The sequence below is a fragment of the Callorhinus ursinus genome, unplaced genomic scaffold (assembly GCF_003265705.2).
Source record: "Callorhinus ursinus isolate GAN/ISIS: 27379988/994484 unplaced genomic scaffold, GSC_fseal_2.0 scaffold32, whole genome shotgun sequence".
In the NCBI taxonomy this organism is placed as follows: Eukaryota; Metazoa; Chordata; class Mammalia; order Carnivora; family Otariidae; genus Callorhinus; species Callorhinus ursinus.
In genome coordinates this window covers 13,388,512-13,410,872 of record NW_027397094.1, presented here as the reverse complement: position 1 = coordinate 13,410,872, position 22,361 = coordinate 13,388,512, and the positions used below count along the sequence as shown (strand labels likewise).

At 48.0% G+C, this 22,361-nt stretch overlaps 1 protein-coding gene and 1 long non-coding RNA gene across 3 annotated transcripts in view; one reads left to right on the top strand and one right to left on the bottom strand.

Moving 5' to 3' along the window:
* The first annotated feature begins 9,867 nt into the window (after positions 1-9,867).
* The window catches only part of LOC141370348 (uncharacterized), a 44,046-nt gene continuing 31,552 nt past the window's right edge, over positions 9,868-22,361 (top strand). The window contains exon 1 of the long non-coding RNA XR_012374315.1: positions 9,868-10,067. This is a non-coding gene — a long non-coding RNA (uncharacterized lncRNA). The remainder of the gene's footprint in view (positions 10,068-22,361) is intronic.
* Positions 19,310-22,340, bottom strand: IRF2BP2 (interferon regulatory factor 2 binding protein 2). Of its 2 annotated transcripts, none has more exons than XM_025850841.2 (2): positions 21,082-22,340; positions 19,310-20,483 (listed from the first exon to the last, which is right to left on the bottom strand). In XM_025850841.2, exons 1-2 carry the CDS (start codon positions 22,124-22,126, stop codon positions 19,768-19,770), a joined length of 1,761 nt encoding a protein of 586 aa, XP_025706626.1. In that variant the 5' UTR covers positions 22,127-22,340; the 3' UTR covers positions 19,310-19,767. The 2 variants fall into 2 exon arrangements, with proteins under 2 accessions (XP_025706626.1, XP_025706627.1); XM_025850842.2 differs by having other exon boundaries at positions 21,130-22,340.

Below are 22,361 nucleotides of genomic sequence, written 5' to 3'. Positions count from 1 at the left end.
TGAGCGTTCAGCCTTTGCTTTAAAAAAGCATGTACAACAAACAATCCCCCTTATCCATGGTTTCACTTTCCCTAGTTTATTACCTGCATGGAGCCAATTGGTGGGGAAGTAAATGATCTTCCTGACACGTCAGTGGCCTGATGCCAGGTCACGAGCCCACGTCACTCACGTCACTTCATCTCATCTCATAGGCATCTTATCATCTCCCGTCATCACAAGAAGTACAATAAAATGTTTCGAGAAAGGGATCACATTCACATAACTTTTATTACAGTATATGCTTATAGTTGCCCTACTTTATTATTGTTGTTCATCTCTTACTGTGCCTGATTTATAAATGAAGTATGTATTTATCATAAGCATGTATGGATAGGAAAAAAACATAGCACACATGGGGTTGGGTACTATCCTCGGTTTCAGGCATCCCCTGTGGGTGTTGGAAGCATCCCCCTGGATAAGGGGGACTGCTGTACTCTGCATCCTAGCCTCCCAGGGGCTACCCTGGTTAACTTCCTCAAGCTGCTGTGACCACAGCCCTAGACTCTTGTATGGCGAACTTTGAGACACAAACTTCTCACCCTAAATCATGCCAACTTCTGCTCCTGCCAAGAATTTCTGAAGAAAGATCAGTGCCCTGAAATCTTTACTGCCCCTTCATCGATGCCAATTCAACACAGCATCCCTCAGTAAACACCTGAAGAGGTTATCTCGGATGCTTTCCTTGGATTGATTGCTCCTGTTTTCAGATCCCCCGGTCTGCTCATCTCTGCCTTCCCGGGGAGACTGAGAGCCTCCCCAGTGCCTGGAGCCAGCACAACACCTGGTGCCCGCGAGTGAGCGGGTCACGCTCCTTGAATGGGGGCCACAGCGGCGGAGTCAGCCAAGCAGCAGGGCCCGTGCCGCACAGGCGCAAACACGGATCCTCAGCCCTAACTGGTACCTCGGCAGCCTGGCCCGCTTCCGGTCAGAGGTGCTTTTGCATCATCTCCTCAAATTCCTGCCTAACGCCTGGGGGCTGGGGAGGACGGGACAGCTCTGATTTTTGCCCCAAGGTGTGTCCCAGTCTCACATCAAGTCATTCTTATTCTCTTATCTAGGCATTTGTCATCTGCCAAGACAAACCCTGCTCCAGTTTGCAGAATTGAGACATATTCGCAGCCTTGGAGTCATCTTCCACGCCCTCCTTACCCCTGCCCGAAATCAGATCCGTCTCCAAACCTTATCAACAAATCTCTTTGAAATTCTCTCCTGGCTCCTTCTCCTTCCTAGCAGCCACCCTGGTCCAGTTCCACAGAAGGGGAGTAATGTGACAGCCTGTCCATGGCCTTAACTCCCGGGCCCCTGGTTCTTCCGTTCTCCCTCAGTACCCCGGGCCAGGGCTGGCTTCCTTACGGCCTCCCTATGCTTGAGTCTCTGGGCCCTTGGAAGTCCCACCTTCCCCCATTTAGTCAAGTATGATTCCCCATTACCCCCCAGTAATTAACCTGCAGTGAAAGAAGTCACAGATTCTTCTTCTTGATCTCAAAACACTTGATGCTAATTTCTGCTCTCCCTGAGGTCCTCTTGTCTCCCCTCTGCTGTGCCTCCTCTTAGGCCTTGCTGGTGTTCGTCCATCTTCGGCATGAAAACCTCCTAGTCCCTTCCACCCTTGTGTGGCCCATTCTCTTCTTGGAACTGCACACCCAGAGTGTGGACCAGGCCCCTCTGCACCTGCCTGAACGCTGTCTTAGAGCAGATCCATAATTCAGGGTGCATTGCTTGAAATTTCCAAATAGATTCTAATAGGGTCTGAATCTTATTTATCTTGTGTTCCTCACAGTACCTTGGGAGGGAAGAACTTATGGAAGCTGGTGCTCAGGATTGATCTGTGCTGAGAAAAAGTAGGAACGTGTTAATTAAGAAGTGGGCGACATGTCTTCTTGGGGGAAGAAAGGGCTTGCCCTGGGGATTTTGTTGGCGCTAGCTGCTGCTGCTACGTATTTTCATTTCTGCTTGTTCTCTCTCCTTCTCCTTCCCCTTTTCCTTCATGGTCACCTGCTCTCTCTCTCTCTCGTGGGCCAGTCCTTTTACGGTAGGCTACGAGACTGCTAGATCTTAAAAAAATTACAACAATCTAAAATCCTCAGTGCCTTCATGTATCGTTTGTCAAACGAATTCATTCATGAAGCTTCTGGTACCTAGAATCCACAAAAATCCCATGCCACTGAAGCCGCATACCTCCTTCTTTGTTCTTCATGCCTAAACAATGGCCTTGCAAGGTTTTAGTCTTAAAGCACTTGATCTGTTGCTATTTCTTCTCTGTTTTCTCCTCCTCCTTCCACCTCTATCCTATCCTATTCTATTTTCTTGTGTCTTCTTAAAAGTGATTATGAAATAAAGTTCCATAATTATTCATTATATTCATTGGACATGATCATATTTGCTATAGCAAGAGGCAGTCCACGGAGATGGATCAGTGGGAAATGGGTGACTTAGGAAATGACCTCTGTATCGCCTATGAAAAAAATTCAACATATTAATAGGAGCTGAGATTGTTGGTGCATTTGTTATTCGAATTGCCGAAGGTGATTATATATATACATATATATATTTCTAAAAATCACCTTACCTTCTGGATTGAAGTTGCAGAGTCAAGATGTGCGTGGGTACTGATCTCTCCCCTAGAGCACTCTGCGTTGACTTTGAACACCACCGACCACCTACAAGGGGGCGGTCGGTGGAAGCTAAATAATAATGCTGCACCTTGTTGGCTCGTGCTGCTATAAGCCACAGCAGAGCCAAGGAACCTATGGGAGAGCCCCCTGAGAAACCCAGGTAGAATACTGGGAGAGGAAATGAGAAATAGACCACAGGATACATAGTTCCATGCAGAGACACTGTGTGTTTTAAAGCTAATAATTTATGTTTTCTTTGCGATAGCAATTCCATATTTTATTCAGCATAGCAATCACCACAATTGATTCATAAAAGCAAAATTGCCTAATCAATGGACTAGAAATACAGTCACTGTGAATATAAATTCTTTCCTCTTCTAATGATCCCCAGCTAATCATTTCAGCTCTTCTGGCTCGTTTTCCTGATTAAACCGGGAGAATAAAGACAACAGGAACATGTGACTCCCGCATTAGCAAACTAAGCATGAAGAATGAGAATGAACCCGTGGGTAAGCAAAGGGTTTGGTGGGATTTGTTTAATCCATTCCATGGCACATCTTAACTAATATTCCCTGCACTGGCAGGGCCCCCGAAAGTGTTACCCTGAAACGCTGAACACCAGTGGTAAAAGAAGTTGGGATTTAGGGTTAGAGGGTCTGGATTTCAATGGAGGCTTCGCCGATTAACTTTCAGCAAGGTGCGACTTTTCCTTACCTCAGTTTTCTGTTCTGCAAAAGGGTTTCTGATGCTCTTGTTTCAAAGACCTGAGAGAAGCAAAAGGCCTTGTAAATCACACAGCATTACTGCGCGAGTGTTCAGCAGCTTAATTGTTTTTGCAGCACAACTTAGAAAGCTATGCCTGTTTCTGTAGGCAGCACCCTCGTCTGATCCCAGCGACGTTTTGCCCCCAGTGTGTCTCTCCCTAGCCCGGAATGATATCCAGGCACAACTCTGCTGGTTTTTTTCTCCTGAAGTCTCAGGTCCAACTGGTGGTATGCCGCTTCCTTCAGCACAACATTGGCACATATCTGCTCAAGCAGGGGAAGATCCTCCTCGCCCGGTGGCTGATGGGAGGGCCAAGTGCACATGGCCAAGCTGGGCGGGCCAACAGGCACGCCCCATCCACCCGTACGAGGAGAACACTGCACAGGAAGGATGGGTGGACTTCTCAGCAAGGGTGCAGCACGATCCTTCCCCTGGCATTCTGTGTGACGCGCCTGTGCCAGTAATTACAGTGGCATCTTGGTAGAGAGGGAAGTGGTACAGACAGAGGGAGGAACGGGAGAGGCATTTTATAGTTTGTGAAGATATAAGTCTTGCCACTTATAAAAACAAATTACAGGGGCGCTTGGGTGGTTCAGTTGGTTATGCATCTGACCCTTGATCTCAGCCCAGGTCTTGATCTCAGGGTCGTGAGTTCAAGCCCCGTGTTGGGCTCTAAGCTGGGTGTGAGCCTACTTAAAAAAAAAAAAAAAAAAATTACAGATCAAAATCTCAGAGGCAGCCCCCTCACCTGGGCTGTCCCAACATGTCTTCAAGCCACCTTCTTCCTGCATTCTCTGTCTGGGCCACGCCATCCCTGTCAGCAGGGCGTGAGTCACTCTCCTCAGCTGCTGGTGGCTCCCAGTGGCATCCCACAGTTCTGCCCATGTCCTCACAGTTGTAGAGCTGACTGCTATGAGTTCAGTTCTGGTCATCGCTCCCTCAATGGCAGACAGGCAGACCGATTCAGAGCAAAGAAGTCTGAAGACACGCACATTGCCCAGTCTTCCGGCCTACCGGCCACCACCCTGCCCCTTCATGCTGGACTAGCTCTGCCCTGACATCCAGGCAGGGAAACCCCTACTTCCCAGAAGCTGTCCTCTCCTGGGATGAGGGCTGCTTCCTGTGACCCTGCAGGTTGAGACGCTCAGCCTCAGGGGTCAGCACTCCCGTGGGCTGCAGTGGTACGTGTGCCCTTGGATTGAACACACAGCAGCTCTGCTTTGGGGGCTGAGGTAGAACACTAAGGTTAGCTCCCAGCATCCCACCCCTCAGCCACTGGTTTTGCCGGGATTGATTCTACCCCAGGCTCCAGGAAAGGTCCCTAACTAGATGGCAGTCAGGGCAAACCCCCTCCCTCTGCCCTGGGATTGGATAGAGCGAGGTAGACCTAAGCCAATCAGAACAGAGTATTCCCTTGGTCACGTGATGACGTCAGGACTGAGCCAACCAGAGAGAAGCTTGGTGCTCTTTCCACCCCCCCCACCCCTGTTCTGGGAGGAATGCCCCGCTCTCTTTCTTCTTGGATGTGAATAAAGAAGTGTGTCAACCATGTCACAATCTCAAGGGAAGCCTGCCTGAAGATAACATCAACACAGGGAAGGTAGAGCCAAGAGACCGAGAGAGACGTGGTCTCAAACCTGAAGTGAGTCAAACTCGAAGCTGGCCTGCCTGCGGATTTTTCAGTTCCAAGAGCCAATGAGTTCCCTTTGTAGTTTGAGCCTATTTAAATAGGCTTGCTTGTGACTTTGCATTTGAAAGAATCATAACTGATAGAAGGTCATGGTCTGGGGAGGCCCGCGGAGAAGGAGAGAGAACTTAGAAGTCGGGTAGGCCATCCTACCCAGTTGTTTGGACAAACACCGGTCTAGATGTTGCCCTAAAGATATGTTTTATATGTGACTAACATTTAAATCAGCAGACTTTGAGTTGATTGCCCTCTGTCATGTGGGTGGGCCTTGTCCAATCAACTGAAGGCCTTAAGAGCCAAGACAGGTTTCCTGAAGAAGAGGGATTTCTCCTCAGGACTGCAATGTAGACACCCTGCCTGATTTTCCGGCCTATGGATTTCAGACTCCAGACTGCAACATCAGCCCTTCCGTGGAATTCCAGCCTGCCACACAACCTGCTTGAGCCAATTTATTAAAATCTCTCTATCTTTCGGTCTATATCTATCTATATAAAATATATATCACAGAACTAACAGGAGAGATACACATACACCTGTATGTACAGGTGTGTGTATGTATATATTCTGTTTCTCTGAAAAACCCTGACCAATACGAAGGCATAAGACTTGTCCACTAAGATAGGGCAAGCACTAGTTCCACTGATTTGGTGGCGAAGTCTGCTTTGGGAGATGATGATGGGGAACCCTTAATCTCTGAGAGTCTCAAGCACCACCTTGCAAGAGGTCATCACCATGGAGCCCAGAGTCTCAGCAGGTGAGCACGGCACGATGACAGGGAACTTGGGGCAGAGAGCCATCCCCTAGGATACGTCAGGAAAGAAACCAAAAGTAAGGAGCAGAAAACTTACCATGCCCTGGGGCTTAAGGCAGATCTCCAGCCCTAGAGGAGGCCTAGGCTGGAGGGCAGGACCACCAAGTAACACCTGAGGGTAGGACCAAGGGAGAGCCCAGGCTGTGGACTTGGGCAGCATGGGCCAAGAAAGGGAGGGGATATCTGGAAGCCATGACTGAGGGGCCGTGGAGCCATTTAGAAACCTTCTCCAGGGGCAGCGGTTTCAGGACAGGGCAGGGAAGGAGACTCAGGGAGTCACATGCGAACTCAGTGGCACAAGGTGATCCTGAGATGAGAGAGGCGCTCACAAAGTCCTTCGTCATGCCTGCATTGGCCGGGGGACTGGGGCAGACATGAGCCTTCTTGGTGGGACATAGGAGCATAGGGCAGAGGAGTTTTAGTATCTCCTCCTCTGTGCAGTGTCCCTTGCTCCCCCCCCCCCACAGAGTGACCATGTCTTCCCAAACCTACATGGTGACCTAGAAATACATTCATTGTGGCTCAGGGAGAACAAAACAGCTCCCATATTAGCAATCCCACATGAAATCATTAGCACACATTGAAATAAGACCCTCTTGGTTTTACACACTCCCTTTACCACACCTTACATAGTAGCAAGGGTACCTCCAGGCTCTTGTCAGATGTCCCCAAAGGAAGAATCCTCTTTGGGGATCTGCTTTCAGACTTCTTTGTTTCTTGTGGGCTTCCTATGGGGACTGGCGTGCCGGGCAGCCTACCCCCAAGTTCTCCCAGCCTTGTGAGAAGAAGTTGGCAGTTTATCCTGGTGCCCGTGGCCTCCTGTCCCCCACTGTGGAGCCCGTGGCAAACCCAAGCATAACAGTTCCACGAGGCCGAGTAGAAATGTGACCCCGTGGCTTGTAACTGTACCAAAGCCATGAGCACCAACTCCCAGGAAAGGCTGTGTCCTTAGGATGAGCTTGGGATTTGGGGGAAGAGTATTGGGTCAATACTTTACAGATGACCAGAGAAAAGTTGTCTAGAAGCTGGTCTCTGTCTTGATATTTTTGTAAATTATCCGTAAGGGGAAGTGAGTCCCTAACTTCATGTAAGGCAAAGCTTCTATAGGTGGAGAAATCCCAGGGTGAGCAATAAAAGTCTGTCTTTTTACATTATCCTAGAGCCTACAGTGTATTTTCATGTTCTTGATTCTAGACCTGATGCTGTAGGGATTCGCATTCCCTCCCTGCCTGTGGTGTGCTGAGTGACACGTACATTTAGTTAATTTAGATACAACTGGCCTTGGCCCTTGCTGCCGGAGACAGACCAGACCTGGAGCACCCTCAGGCCTCTCCATGCCAGCTTCTCTCTGGCCCCTCGAACCTGGTGGCCTTCCTTTGTCCTCTCCCAGATCCCCACGTTGGAGCTGGGCGGAGAAGAGCCATGCAGACTTGCGACTGAAGCTGGAAGGGACAAATGGCTGGAAATCCATTCCCACCGCGGGTGGTGGGGGAAGGTTCCAAGGAGTGGCGTTTTGGATGGAGAACTCTGGAGGTGGAGGGGGGTGCAATTTAAATGGGCAGTTCAAGAAGGCCGATCAGAGAGATCCTGTCCACAAAGGGCCTGTGGGGAAGCCCTGAGTGTTGCGATCTCAGGTGTTGGGTGAGGGAAGAGAAGATGATTGGTTGGTCACCCCCCACCCCACTCTCCGATGCATCCTGTTCGGGGATAAAGAACTAGACTCTAGGTTTATTGGTGTGACTGCCGCAAAGAGACTTGACCTACGTCTTCACTTAGCCCTCACAATCGACTTAAGAAGTAGGTACTGTTCTTATCCCCATCCTACAGAGGAGGAGGCTGAGGTTTAGAGACAGCACAGAACTTACCCAGGCTCTCGTGCCTTTGACCACTTCACACTGTTCTTAGCAAAATCTTTCACTAAAGAAACCACTGCAACCAGCTTCAAAGGCCACCTGGGGAGCCGTTAGGGAGCCATGCTGCGGCGCATCCTTCCTGCCACCCCCCCTTCCCTCTCTCCTCCCGTGCCAGGAGAAGGTGGGGGGCCAGAGCTGGCACAGCCAGCACCCACTCTGGGTTCGGCCATCAGAACCCATTCCCACCATTGCTGGGGGCCACCCTGAGGAAGGCTGTCACCACCCAAACCCAAGGAGAACCTGCTTCCTGCCTGCTTCCTCCTGCTTTACCTGCACCCCCAGCTCCTACCCTTGTAAAAGCATCTCGGGATACGTCACCCTTCTGACTCAGACTCTGGTGTGGTTTGTGGGCATATGCACCTGATCTTTTCTTCCTGGTTTTGCTGATCTGAAGACTCAGAAGTTCTGCCTGGACCCTCTTGCCTGGCTAAACCGTTTCTGTAGGATCCCTGGGCTTGCTTAACCATCCCAAGATCTGTTCCACCGAGCTGAGCTCTGTTCCTTCTCCCGGTCCCTTCTGGCAAGCCCTGCCCTGTGGCTGGCCCTGCTCAGTTTCCTCCTGCATGCAGGCCTCCTGGTGCTCCCTCCCCGGCAGAATGACTGTGTTTCCACTGAATCTTCCAGATATGTTTTTATGACTCTTATCTTATTGTTTACTATTTTGCACCCCACTTCCCTCATAAGAGGCTAAATTTATTGCTTTAACAAATATTTACTGAGAACATTCACACGCCATACACTATGATGCCACGGGGGATGCTTTGCTCTGTCTCGTGGGGTTTACACTCTAAGGCATGCAGGGATCAGCTGAGCCCAGTGTAATTCTAAGAGTCTTTATAAGAGGGAGGCAGGAGGCAGTGTGAGGACAGAAGCAAGAGGGTGGAGTGGTGGCAGGAAGGGGTCACAAGCCGAGGAATGTGAGCGGCCTCTAGGAGCTGAAAAGGGCAAGGAGACCCTGTCAGCATCTTCAGTTTAGTCTTCTGACATCCAGAACTCTAAGATAGTAATTTTGTGTTGTTGTTGCTGTTGTTGTTTTTAAAGATTTTATCTATTTATTTGTCAGAGAGAGAGAGAGAGAGGAGGGAACACAAGCAGGGGGAGTGGGAGAGGGAGAAGCAGGCTCCCCACCAAGCAGGGAGCCCGACGCAGGGCTCGATCCCAGGACCCTGGGACCATGACCTGAGCTGAAGACAGACGCCTAATGCCCAAGCCACCCAGGCACCCCAATTTTGTGTTGTTTTAAGGCACCACATTTGTGGTAATTTGTTACAGCAGCAATAGGAACATTGGGGTGGAGACCTGAAGGGAGTGAAGGAGTGAGCTATGACTACATCTTGGAAGACCATTCCAAACGGAGGAGAGCAGATGCAAAGGCCCTGAGGCAGGAAGCAGTGAGGACGGGGTTGTGTGGCTGAAGTGGAGTGAGCAAGGATCTGAGCCAGGTCTGAGAGGCAGCACGGCCTCACGGGCCAGCAGAAGACCACGCATTTGACTCTAAATAAGATAGAAAAGTATCGCAGAGGTTTGAGTGAAGGAGAAGCAATATCAGGCCAATATTTTTAAGGCTTATTCTGGCTGCTGAATTGAAAATAAACTGCAGAGAGGAAGGGCAGATGCTGGAAGAACAGTTCAGAAACTTCTGCATTGCTTCAGACAAGAGATGATGACGGTTTCGACCAGGTGGCAGGAGGTGATCAGATTCATGATTACGTTTTTTTGAAGGTAGAGCCAAGAGGATTTGCTGAAAGATTGGATGGAACGTGTGTGAGAAAAACTAAATTAAATAGCCCTGCAAGGTCTGTGGCCCAACCAACTGCAAGAACTGCCATTGAGTAAGACAAGAAAGCCTGGGAGCAGGGGATTCGGGGGCTGGATGAGCAGGACTCGGGGCAGGACATCAAGGGCAGAGGTCTTTGGAGTCAGCACATAAATATTATTTTGAAACCATGATTCTGGACGAGATTACCGAGAGTAAGTGGACAGAGAGAAAAACCGTCTGCGGACTGAGCCCAGGGCACTCCATCCAGCGAGGTGAGTCAGTGAGCTGGGGGAATGAAGAAAGGGGTTTCTGGAAGCCAACTTGAAGACACCGGTTTAAAATAACTCTCAAACTCCAGCCCCAAGCCCAGCACCATGGGGTGATCTGCCCAAATTCATCAAGCACTTCATACGTGCTGGATCCCACGGTATGCGTGTTATAGACCCCTGTCACTCGATCCCCTCAACAACTCCACGAGGTAAGTAATATCCTTAACCCATTTCACAGATAATTAAATTGAGGTCAGAGGGTTAAATGCTAAGGTTAGGAAGAGGTGGAGCTGGGGCTGAAGGTCAAGAGCCCCCATTTGCCCCACGAGCTAGATCTGCGGGGGGGGGGCAGGGGGGGTGGGAGCCAGTGAGTGAATGCAAACAGGACTACACTCAGGTAGACGGTGGTTCTCCTTGTGTGACTTTTCCTCTTCAAACTCTCAACGCTTGCCCATGCCACCAGCTCCTTTCCTTCTTAACTGCTTGCGCTTGGCCTTATCTATGAAGAGCTCCGACCGGACTCATTCCATCGAAGTCCCCAACCTCTCAGCAAACACACAGATGAACGATCCCCAGCTTAGTCTGGTCACGGCTGACACCCCACTCAGGCAATGTGTGTCGTCGAGACTCGAATGAGTTCCTTCCAGGGCCACAAATGAGTGGTGGTCATGATCTTCAAAGGCTTACTTATGGAGATAAAGACCCACGTGCAGAGAAGTGTGATTTACAAGAAAATGAAACGCTTTTTTACACATCCAACGTTTTTACCGAGGTCAAAATTCAGTGAAGGTGTGTTTTTCTTTTTCATCAGACATCATTTGTATTGGTTGATTATTTTAAAAACCACGATAGGCTCAAACGTATCCTCACCCCACCCCCCACCTGCCACCAGGTGGCAAATACCACCCCTGCCTTTAGAGCCATCCGTGGACTTGGGTTAGCCATTTTGGTGGTTTATGGGGAAGCTGGCCCTTCAGTAAATGAGTCTGAGCATAGAAACTTTTAAGAAAAGTATTCATTTCCTTCATCTGTGGTCTGTATTTTTATTTTATTTCCAATAGAACTGTACATCCCCCAAGGGGATGACACCTTCACAAATCATCTGCTGCTACGCTTTACACTGGGTGGGTGTCCTAAGTACCCAACTCTAGCCAGAGAGACCATGCATCTTCTATGATGACAGCAGGGGGAGCCCCTTCTCTCCAGTGTTTCAAGGCTGATTGCTATTTCCCCCTTTGACAAAATAACCAAGAATCTATATTTTTACTGGTACACAATCACTGTGCCCAAGTACCTAATGGGTATCACGTACACCCAGTGCCTTCTCACGTCCGGCTGACAGATGAAAAAAGCTGTCATCGAGATAGTCCAGTCTGATCCTTTTGCCCCTACTAAGTACATGGTAATTAAAAAATAATAATAATAATTACAAATAGAAGCACAAAACTTCATTGAATTGCCTGGAAATGGCCACGCAAAGCCCAAGAACATCTGGAGATTTCCTGACCTCCATTCCAACATTGTGTATCTGGTACAGAATTGGACAGTCCTGAGGCGGGTTCTCATAAAGCCTCTCTCAGCATAATTCCCTCTCAAAGATCTTTGTGAAGGAGCCGAGCAGGTGACTCGAGTGTCACCGTGTCAAGAACAACAGTCACAGGAAAAGAGCAAGAATAGCTTCCTAGGAACCGACCTGCAACCTGAGAAGCCTTCTGAGTTCCTCGATAAAATATAGAAGGAGTGGGCTGTTTTGTAGGAATTCATCTCAAGCTTCTCAAATGTTTTTGTGCCTGCTGTCTGGAAAGAAATATACCTTGGTGAAGGGAAGTCTTTTGCCAGAATTGTGTCTAGGTATTCTCAAGCCTGGAGCATGGCTTTCTTGCTTGCTTGCTTTCTTTCTTTCTTTCTTTCTTTCATTTATTTCTTTTATTTATTTTTAGCTTCCCATCCATCTTCTGCGATCACTTTTAAGCAATGACAAAAATTACTATACAACACTTAGTCCCTCGGCCCCCACTGCAAGGCTGGTAACAAATGGCATTTCAGGGTCATTTTTTAAAAGGATGAGGACTATCCTTATTATATATATTTTTTGAGATTCTACTGCAGAGTATTAGATTTAATAATTAACAAAAATGAGAAGTTAACGAATGGCGGGGCACCTCAAGCGCCTAATGGCACCACGAGGAGAAAAAAACTTCGTTGCTGTTGTTCTAACTGAAAGAAAGGTTTCTCTATAAAAAGGCAACTCCCTTCTAGGCAGTCAGTTGTTACAGTACTTTATTTAACTTTGTAGTACCCATATGGGCATGTCCTGAGGTCTGCTTAATAAACACATTTTTATGGACATGCACTGGGCCTCGGTGTGCTTTCCCCGAAGACAGATGTCCCTTAACTATGAGTGTTTACTCCACCAGCACGGAACATTTGCCTTATTATAGCCACAGTCGTAGGGGAAAAAAAAAAAAAAAAAAAAAAAAAAAGGCTAGCATCATGATTTCCAAAAAGGGAGTGACATTTGGGGCAGCTCTTGTCATGCGGCCTCCCCAACTTAGAAAATCCACCCAGGACAGCCGGCAGAGCGTCAGGGACCCTCGCAGCCGCAGCCAAGGCTCTTGCTGACGCGCGGCGGATCTTTTCTGGGCAACCGAGGGCTCGCCACACCCCTGAGCTGGCTGGCATGCCGCTCGCTCGCCTCGCGGGGCAGGAGCCAGACCTTTACTTTATTTGGTTCACGACGCGGTAACCGGTCCAGGGCGCGCGGCCGGGGACGCACGCGGGCTCGCGGGCGCGCGCACGGGCCTCGCGGGCACGCGGGCGGGGGCGCGCTGCCGCCGCTCCTCGCTAATTATAGCCGCGCAGCTGGCGCGCTGGTGGGGCGGGGCGGGGCGGGACCGGGCGCCGCCACCCCCGTGGGGTCCCGCCGCCCGGCTCCACGTGCGCAGAGCGGGGAGCGGGGAGAAGGCGCTGCGCCGGCGGCCCCGGCAGAAGTTCTGGAATAAATAAACACGGGCGCGGCGTGAGTCAGGGTGCCGCGCTGGAAACCGCAGCGAGGTCTCCTCGTGGGCGCAGGCCCTGACGCAGGCTGCTGGAGAGTCAGGGAGCCTCCTCCCCTTTCCTTCCCCTCCAGTAAACAGGGCTGGGCAGCGCTGGCGGCTCTTTTCCTCCTTTTCAAAAACGCCACTGTGAGCCACAATAAGAAGGTGGAAAAAAAAAAAAAAGCAAAAGCTACAATTTGACGATTTTGACCCGGCCCCGATGATTTCAAAGGGCCTCTTGGTTTGTAGGAAGATACTGAGGTCCGGCGGCCCCTTTCATGCATGACGGTTGCATGCTGGGCATGGTGAGTTTCTTGTGTGCAAGCACTTTGGACTTCGGACTGTGTCCCTGTGTCAGAGTCCTACCGAGATTCCAGATAGGCGTTCTAGAAAGAGACCCAATCCTCCACATAAGAATTTAGCCCTAACTATAGTTTCCAAACTCGTGCAAGGAAACCGACGCGTGGTTAACTTTCCTCCATATGGGCTCTTCATCAAGCAAACTGACATGCCCTCCCTATCTGTGGAATAGTCTTTAAGCTCCAAGAAAGCTGGGGCCTAGACTCTCAGCTGTTCAAAGCTTAGAATGATGTGCCTACTTACTAGGTGTCAGATACTAAGGGCGACAGCCCATATGGTGCTTATTAACAGAATAGTATTCCAAAACTTCTCTAATGACTGTGACCCTCTTGTGAAATTCTGATTTCAGTTGTATATGGGGTACAATAAATCTTTATCTTTTATCACCAAAAAAAGTTAATGGAATGGCTGTTTGGAGGCAGAAATAACAAAAACGGAGGTAAGAGGCTTTTAGCCTGGGTTAAGGCACGCAGCGCCTGTTTCTGTTTTGCAGCGCACGCATAGTCTTCTCAGGCTCTGGAGAACACGGGAGGCCCCAAGCCACAGCTGTGTGCAACAACATGCTGATTTATTCAGACCCAGGCCATCCCTACTCCTACGTTTCACTTCTCTGCAGAAGAACTCTTACTGGTGTGGTTAATATTTTAAAATCAAACAGTAAAAGAAGGTAAAAGCTCAATAATCTGAAGCTCTTTTAATAAACTCTTATTATATTTTAAAATAAATTTAGGCCCTGAGTTCTGATGAAGCGATTCTGGACTTATTTTCCCTGGCAATATAAATAGCCACATTTACAGTTCACAATATTCGATTCGAACTGTCATGGGAAAGAGGTTTTCCAAAAGGCAGAGAAATATGCAATGACCCAAATATTTATCTGCTAAAGTGGCTACCCGAGTACCTACGCAGCCAAAAGTGCCTCTGGTTGTCTGTGACGCCTGTCCCCTGGTGGGCATCTGAATGTTAACTGGTAGTAGTGATACAGAGAATGAAATAGTCACTGCTAAGTAAAAGTGGTTAAGTGGTGGGATCTACAGGTTATATACACAATTCATTTTCCCCAAAATGCAAAGTATATTTAGAAATATTCAAATGGGACATTATTACTCTGTATAGGATGTCTTATCTCAGCATCAAGGGCTTCTTCTGAATTGCTAGAGGAGGCTCTTTGATTATGCAATCCAGCTTCTAAAGTCCATTCAAAAGACGAGATCAACCAGTGCACTGATGCTTCCAATTTAAACTAGGAATCCTGTAGTCTCTTATCCAGACCTTGTCTGACCTAAAAGAAAATCACCTCCTAGAGGATTTCCATGGCTGACTTTGTGACAAATTTGATGTGTACTGAAGACGACCCAATGTCTACATGATTCCAAAAATGATTTTGCCCATGGTGTACTTTTTTGCCCTAAAATACCTTTTCTGTAGCTTGTATGGGTTGGTTTATGCTGCTTAATGCCATACAGAAGCACACAATATTCTGTGATAAAGATCAGTGCCGATGTAGATTTTATATTCTGTAACTTAAAAAAAATAAATGATACTCAAATTTAAAAAGGAAAGCTTTTGTAAAACAACCATTTGAAATTGTACTGACATAGTGAAGGGGCAGGTAACAACAGGCTAATGGGTTAAAACAAAGTTCACTCTTAAATTAGGTACGAATTAGTTAATGGTAAATAGGGAGTGTGGGTATCCCTAATTATGGATTTATCTGGGGATTAATAGAAAAATCCACAAATAATCCATAAATCCAGTCACTTTCTACCTTCCAACCTCTGAAATTACAAATTGACTTTTTGTATATTTGTGTGCCTTTTAAATTACTGCTAGTTCATAACTGGAGGAAAATGCAGGCTGTCAACAGGAACAGCAACAAAGGCCCTAGATTATTAATAATCTGGGAAGTTATGCCATAATTTTTATTTGATCCTAATCAATACTGTTGCTGTTGGAGGCCTAACCATTGGCACTGAAGGAGTTAAACAGCATCCCCCACCCAGCCTCTCATTTCTAGGACCCCAGATGATGAAGTAGGTAAATATGTATTCCATTCATTGGTGCCTCTGACCTTGGTCTGTGACAGAGGAAAGGCGTGTCTTCTCACACTGTTCCCTACAAAGAAAAGGCAAGCAAATGAGGGTGACTCAGGACTTCTAGTGGCCTACACACGACTGAACATTTTTCTGAATGATTCCACGTATACACTTTGGAATCAGGAAGAGAAACATTTTACTCTTCACTAACCAAATAAAACCATCTATAAATCATATGCAAAACAACTTTGAGTAACGAGGGACTTAAGTCTAGGAATTAAAAGGAGTTCTGTATTTTCCCTTTAACTTTTTCCCTCCTTTGGGGAATAAACAAAGACATCTGCCACATCAAGAGTCTGGTTTGTTTGTTTGTTTTTTTTTTAACTGTAAACTGAATGCAATCATTAAAGTTTACTTTGGGAGGAGCTTCTGAAATTTTAAAAATTACTTCTGCAAGCTGCAGTCTTTTAAATTTTACTAAAAATAAAATTTAGCATTTTTAAGTTAAAAAAATAGTTCAACGTTTCTCTTAATCTGATTACTAAATGAAACATCGTGTTGTGTATTATAAGCTATAATTAACTTATTAAGAATATGGTTTCTTGAAAACTGCCTTAAGCAGGCTACTAATAAAAAAAATTATTGACATACACATAGTGATGGGTCCCCCAAGTTACCGGACCACCCCTACTGAAAATATATTCCACCCCTTCTGAAAATATATTCGGTTACACATTAACTGTTGCTGTTTAATTTGAAACACATAGTCAGTCTGTGTGTACCCTATCCTCAAACTCTTTGTCAGGTTCACAACTTCCTTTTGTAGGAGTCTGCCAAGCCATTGATCAATAAAATGAGTAAAGGCTGCAAACATCTAGGAACTGTCTTATGATGTCTTGCAAATGTGTCCTGGTGCTTCCCACCTCTTATCTCTTATTTATAAAATTCAGATTTCGGGACGTCAATAAACCTCACACCTGGCTTTCGCTCTGACTTTATTCCACAGCTTTCCAAAAGGTAGGCTTTTCTCCCCCCTCTTTTGTCTTCAGTGCATTTCACACAGCCCAACATGGCTGTTTCGTTCCAAAGCTTTCCAGCAACTCCGTGTCTCGACAGCCTTTTCAGTGTTGTCAGGATCTTCCTTCGAGTCTACGATTGCAGAGTGGCTGGCTCTGCTGCACGTTGAAAAATAAACAAGTGCTTTCTGGCCGTACTTTGTTCAGCTCTTCTCTTTTATCTGTTTCCCTTATCCAGTTGCCCTTTCCCCCAGGTCCCTAGCACTTTTTTTCCCCCCCTACCATCAGTTGCCTTTTTGTTCTGGGTCTTTTTATCTCCTGTTCTTCTCCTGCAGTTCCAGTCAAACCCCAACCCCAAACCCACACATCCTTTGGTCACATTGCCCTTAGTGATTAAAACAGTAGCCATTCTGAGCTTGCTTTAAAAAATTAAAAAAGGCCTCAGAAAATGTTCAGTGCTCCCAATTTTATTTTTATTTAATGCTAAAAGTTAAAGGAAAAAAAAGGTACTGTAAATCTGACAAATGACAGAATGCAGGTGATTTTTCCATAGCGTGATTTTAAAATATAATAATGTTGATATCTGAGATTACACTCACTTCAGCTGACATGAGTTTCATCATATATAGAAAAAGTATCACCTTCAACTTAAAAAAAAAAGTAAAGGTTAAAAGGTGGCACACTTGAAAAATACTTGGTGGCCAAGGAAAGGTATATAGTAAAAGTTGTAAACCATGTGTACGTTCTCATAACTTTTAATGTGAGGCCACATGAAAGACAGCACATCTGTTATATTCTATAAATTGTTAAAGCAAAAAAAGGGAAAGCTTCAACACCCCATCCCCTAATATTTTGAGTATTTAAAGCACAGCTGAAATATTTAGGATCTTAAATCTGATACTGCCCATGTACAGTAAGTAGCTTTCTGACATCTTTATCCAGCTGTGGAGAATCTCTGCACTGCCATCAGGTACAACAAAACATCAAACCCATGTCCCAGTGTTAACTTTTTAACTTAAGAGAATGCCAGAAAAATAACCCGGATCAACATTTTATAGCTGCAAGCCTTCCACGAAGGCCACCCAAGGGCCAGGCGGACTCATGCAGACCTTAGTTTTTAATGGGAGTAACCTCAATACACAGCCCTTTAAAGCTATTCCTGTTCTCCCCCCTCCTTACACACCAGCACAGAGAAACCATAGGTTGTCTTTTCCACAGCTGGATAGACTTATTCAAAACAGCAGGATGGTTCTTTATTAATCTTTTTTGGAAAGCTTATCTGTATTGAGATTGCAAAGCATACAGATAGCTACCACGAATTAGGTCAAATGACTGATCAACTTGTAAAGTCTATGAGGTCAAATTCCAGTTTATAATAAAGTGCTTAGATACACATTAATACAACAAACCATAATAGTTGAATTCTTTACACATATCTTTATGGGCATGTAAAATTGACTCTGTGTTTCTGCATGTGTGCATTTACATAAGAGAAACCAGTCTGATCTGAGTCATAGATGCGCCAATTAAAAAAAAAAAGTGTAACAACAAACTGGTTAATCATGCAAGTCTGTTTGTAATATAACAATGACCGGTAACATGAATTTGCACAGCATTAATAATAGGTGCACTCATTAAAAACACTACAAAAAAAATACTGTATTTGGTGCAGTATCTGATTTTCAAGTGTTAATAACTCGACCATTAAAAAATATTTGAGCAACTTAAAAAAGAAAGACAAAACCGTAACTAAAAAAGAATCCAAAAAGGGTAACAATCTCTTGTCTTCAAATTAAAACAGAAGCTAGGTCGTAAATGATACACATAAGTTGTAGTAGACCTTGAAGCCATGATTCAGCCTAATTAGAGGGCCAAGTTACAAACACCTGAACATAAAAGGATTTAAAATAGTGTTCCTGTCAATGTTAAATCGTAACAGCACAAAAGAAAAACCAGTATCACTGTGAGACAACTATTTCTAATAACAGATGATTTATTGGTTTAAAAAAATCATTTTACTGATGCAAAATAATAATCAAAAGAAATTAGTTTACAAAAGGTTTCTAAGAATAGTTTGAGAGGTGGGGCCTGCCTACTATTAAAACCCTTTCTTTAATTTTCACTAGTTTATCTTTTTTTTTTTTTTTTCCAGAAGAACAGTATTATTCACTTGGTATTTCAAACACACGTAAGAAGGAAATTACAGGTTTCCTCCACCCCCATCTGGGCTGTCACTGATATGCCCACGGGCAGTCCTGGCAGCACCATGCGCTGTTACTGTCATTGTACCATACTGTATTTAGCACTCACTAGAAACAGGGTGTAGGTGATAGTACCAACAGCAATAGCACTACAGGTAAAATGATAAAACAAAACAAAACACAAAACAGAAACGAAACCAATCCCACAATCTCCAAGTTCACCTGAACTGTAACTTCTCTTGTGACTCTTTTCAAAGGAAACGACACCACCAACAACAAACAGAGCTCTAGGGTGTTTAAAAAGATGAAGTGGCGCTGCAGAGCCAGGCTCCGTTCAAAAGATAGCAGTGCCATCTTGTATACACCACCATCCATTATCACCGCCTTCAGTCACTGAATTGTGTATTATGTAACCAACTAGCATGCAGCATTGTAATCTTACAACTGATCACATGGGCAGTGAACAGTGGTCAACTTTGCCTTTAAAAAAAAAAAAAAAACCCCCCCCCCACCCGCCCCCAAAACCACACAGTCCTGAAAATCTCTCAGCAGCAACTCTCAGGCAGTCATCAATATCCCAACAACTGAAATTTAAGAACAAAACAGAGAAAGATTCAAAATCTACTTTCCTACTACTCTGAGAGGACAATGTTTTGGGGTAAACTTGGTGACATTTCTCAGTGGCATGCCGCCCATTTCACAACAGTGCCCCCTTCGCTCATTCCCTTTCCTTCTCCACCAACTGGCCTCCAGCCTGAGAGAGGGGCCAGCAATAAGGAATAACAGACAGTAAGGCAATCTTACAATGTCAGAAAATGTATTTGGCTTTTTTTTTTCTTTTTAAAATAAGTGCATACAAATACAGCTAGAAGCATTTCGGATTTGCCAAGTGCTCTAAAAAAGCAGCGCAAGTCACAGCCTACATTGAACGGTAACTGTCACCAGGATAATAAAGCACAAAGATATGCTAATAACATTAACAAAAGAAGAGAATGCCTTTATAAGTACATACCTTTTGTCGTCAAAAAAAAAATATAGAAACACAATGTATTCAAAAAAATCAAAATTATACAGCCATGTTTATGAAGTCTACATTTCCCTTGTCTTGGATATATATATATATATATATGTGTGTGTGAGTGTGTGTGTGTGTGTATATATATATATATATATATATATATATATATATGGAGATATATACACAATTCAAGCAGTTTTAGTTAAGGGTAATTCATTGGGTTTTTCTGAAACCGGAAAGTCACGAGTCTCTCTCTTTTTTCACTTTCACATCTCCAGCAAGGATGGTTGCAATTTCCCCTTGCATAAAGGCCCAGGGGACATTGGAGCCCACAAGAGGGCATTTTTCCCCACTGGGACAATAGACCTCTCCACTAGCTCCCTGCTGTTTGATGCTTTGTCTGGAGCAAGGGAAGCAGAACTTGTGCGAAGGGACAGACGGGCACTGCACAAAGTGGGTGTCCTCCAGCCGCTCGTGGCAGAGGGTGCAGCACAGAGGGGCACTGGCTGCCAGAGAAGAGTCTGGGAGGCTGGCAGGATGCACTGGCTCCAGTCCTCCTGTGCTGCCTGCCCCCTGGCCCCCCACCTCTCTGGGGCCTAGCCTTCTTTGGTTCATAGAGGACGGAGAGGGTGGACTGCTGCTATTCCTCCTGGTAGTGGAGTGAACCTGGTTGGCATCTTTCGAGGCATGACTGCCCCCTGCATTGTCTGCTACTAAGATCAGGGCTGCCATGGGCGACTGGCCGTTCTGAGCCGCTTCAGGCGGTGTGGTCCGGTTGGAATGAGGTGAGGCAGTGGGTGGCGGTGGAGACACAAAAGAGGATGTAGGAGTAATGGGGATCTTGAGCCCTTCTGTGGGTGTGGACAGCCATGGCTGTGCCTCTCCATTGATCTTAGGGGGCCCGACTTCACCTTCTGGTTCTGGAGAAGGCTTTCTTTTCCTTGCTGTTCTTGCAACTGGCGGGGGGTGGGAAAAGAAAAGGGAAAAAACAAAACAAAACAAAATAAATGGATGTGCACGGAAAACGACATGTCTTTTACTAACACCAAACAAGACTCACTAAAGAATTTCTATTTTCTCAAAGCTTTTATAGAAAAATCTCTCGAGTTTCAAGTGCACGTGCAACTCACAAGACTTTTAAGACTTACGGGGCTCTGGGGCAGGATTTTAAAAGGCCACAGAACAGAGCAGGTACGTAGCGGCCTGTTTTTACACGTGCATGCACGTACCCCAGGTTGAACTGTGCATACGATTGCTAATGTCCCCCAACAGGTTAAAAGGTGGCCGGTGCCCTCATGCTTCCACCCAAGAATGTGCTGGGAAAGGAAAACCCTGTGTCAGTGCCTATCAGCCCAGTCTGACTCATCTCTGTTATGCTGCTTCAGCACATGAACACGTTGCCACTAAGCACTGGTTCCGCCTCGGGCAGATCAGGAAGTTGGGGGTTTGTTGTTTCTGGGCTGGGGTAGAACCGGTGAATGGGAAGAACACCCCCTCCTCTGCTCTGCGTCCCCCTCTCTCCCCTAGGTCCCCTCACTCCACAGCCGCCCCTACCTGCTTTAGACCCGTTGGCCCCGTTGGCCTCGAAACCCAACAACCTGCCTGCAGTCAGGGCCGGCTCCTTCTTAAACTTGCTCTCGAAGGGCCCCGAGTGGCCGTGCTGGTGCAGCGCCAGCAGCGTGTCTCGCACGGTCTTGGGCCTGTTGACCCAGTCCTGCTCTCCGGGCCCGCGGCCTTTGCTCGCGCCCTCGGCGCCCAGCTCGGTGGCCCCGGCCGCGGTGGCCAAGCTGTCGGGCGCGCCGCGATGCGAGGGCGGCGGCGGCTGCTTCTCCTTGGCCGCCGCCTCGCGCTGCTCGTGCTCCACGGCCGCGCTGCTAGACACGGACGCCGGCCGCTTGTGCGAGCTCAGTTCGGCGGGCTGCGCCGAGCCCAGGCCGGCGGCCGCGGCCCCGGACACGGCGGCCAGCGAGGCGGCGGCGCGGCCGCTGAGGCCGAGCGCGGCGGGCAGCGGCGTGGCCGAGCCGTTCATGAGCGGCACCAGGGTGGGCGGCACGGCGTGCCCGCGCCGCGGGTTCGGGCTCTGGCGGTTCAGCTCCGGGGGCTCCTCCAGCTTGGAGAAGCCGTTGGGCACCAGGATGCCGTTTACGGGCGGCGGCTGCGGCGTCGGCGGCTGGGCCAGGCCTGTAGCCGGGCGGCTACCGCCAAAGTCGGAGCCGAGGCGCGGGGGCCGCTCCGCGGCGGCCGCCAGGGGGTAGCGCTCCAGGGCCTGCGGGGCGCGCGGGGTCGCCTCGGGGCCGCCGTGGCCCAGCTGCTGCTGCTGCAGGAGGATGTCCTTGGCCGAGAGCGGCGGCGGCTTGGCGGCGGCGGGGGCCGCGGCGCCCGGCGGGGAGCGGCCCTCCGGGAAGCAGCCGTGCGCCCGCTTGAGCTGCCGCGCCGTCTCGATGACGAACTCGACGCGGTCGGCGCCCTCGTAGTTGACGCAGCCGCGGCACACGGGCTCGGTGAAGTCCCAGATCATGGCCCAGGGCATGCGGGGCAAGTCACACAGGTAGCACGACTGCCGCCGGGACGCGGCCGCCACCGCCACCGCCGCGGCCATGTCCGAGGAGCCCGCGGCGCTGGAGGTGGAGGAGGAGGAGGAGGAGGAGGGGGCGCCGCCGCTCCCCGCCGGCACCACGCGCGCCCTCCTCCCCCCCCAACCCCGCGTCTCCCCCACCAGCGGCGGCGGCGGCCGCAGAGGCGGCGGCGGCGGCGGCAAAGCCCGCGAAGGCTCGGCGCCCGCGCAGCGCCCCCGGGGCACGAGGGGCGGCGGGCGCGGGGCGAGGGGCTGCAGC

What these genes read in the sequence shown, in the direction of transcription:
- IRF2BP2 (XM_025850841.2), bottom strand. Translation starts at nt 22,126, where the DNA reads ATGGCCGCGGCGGTGGCGGTGGCGGCCGCGTCCCGGCGGCAGTCGTGC. An exon ending in GGCCAACGGGTCTAAAGCAG is followed by an intron (nt 20,484 to 21,081) that starts GTAGGGGCGGCT and finishes ACCCCCCGCCAG; the next exon opens with TTGCAAGAACAGCAAGGAAA.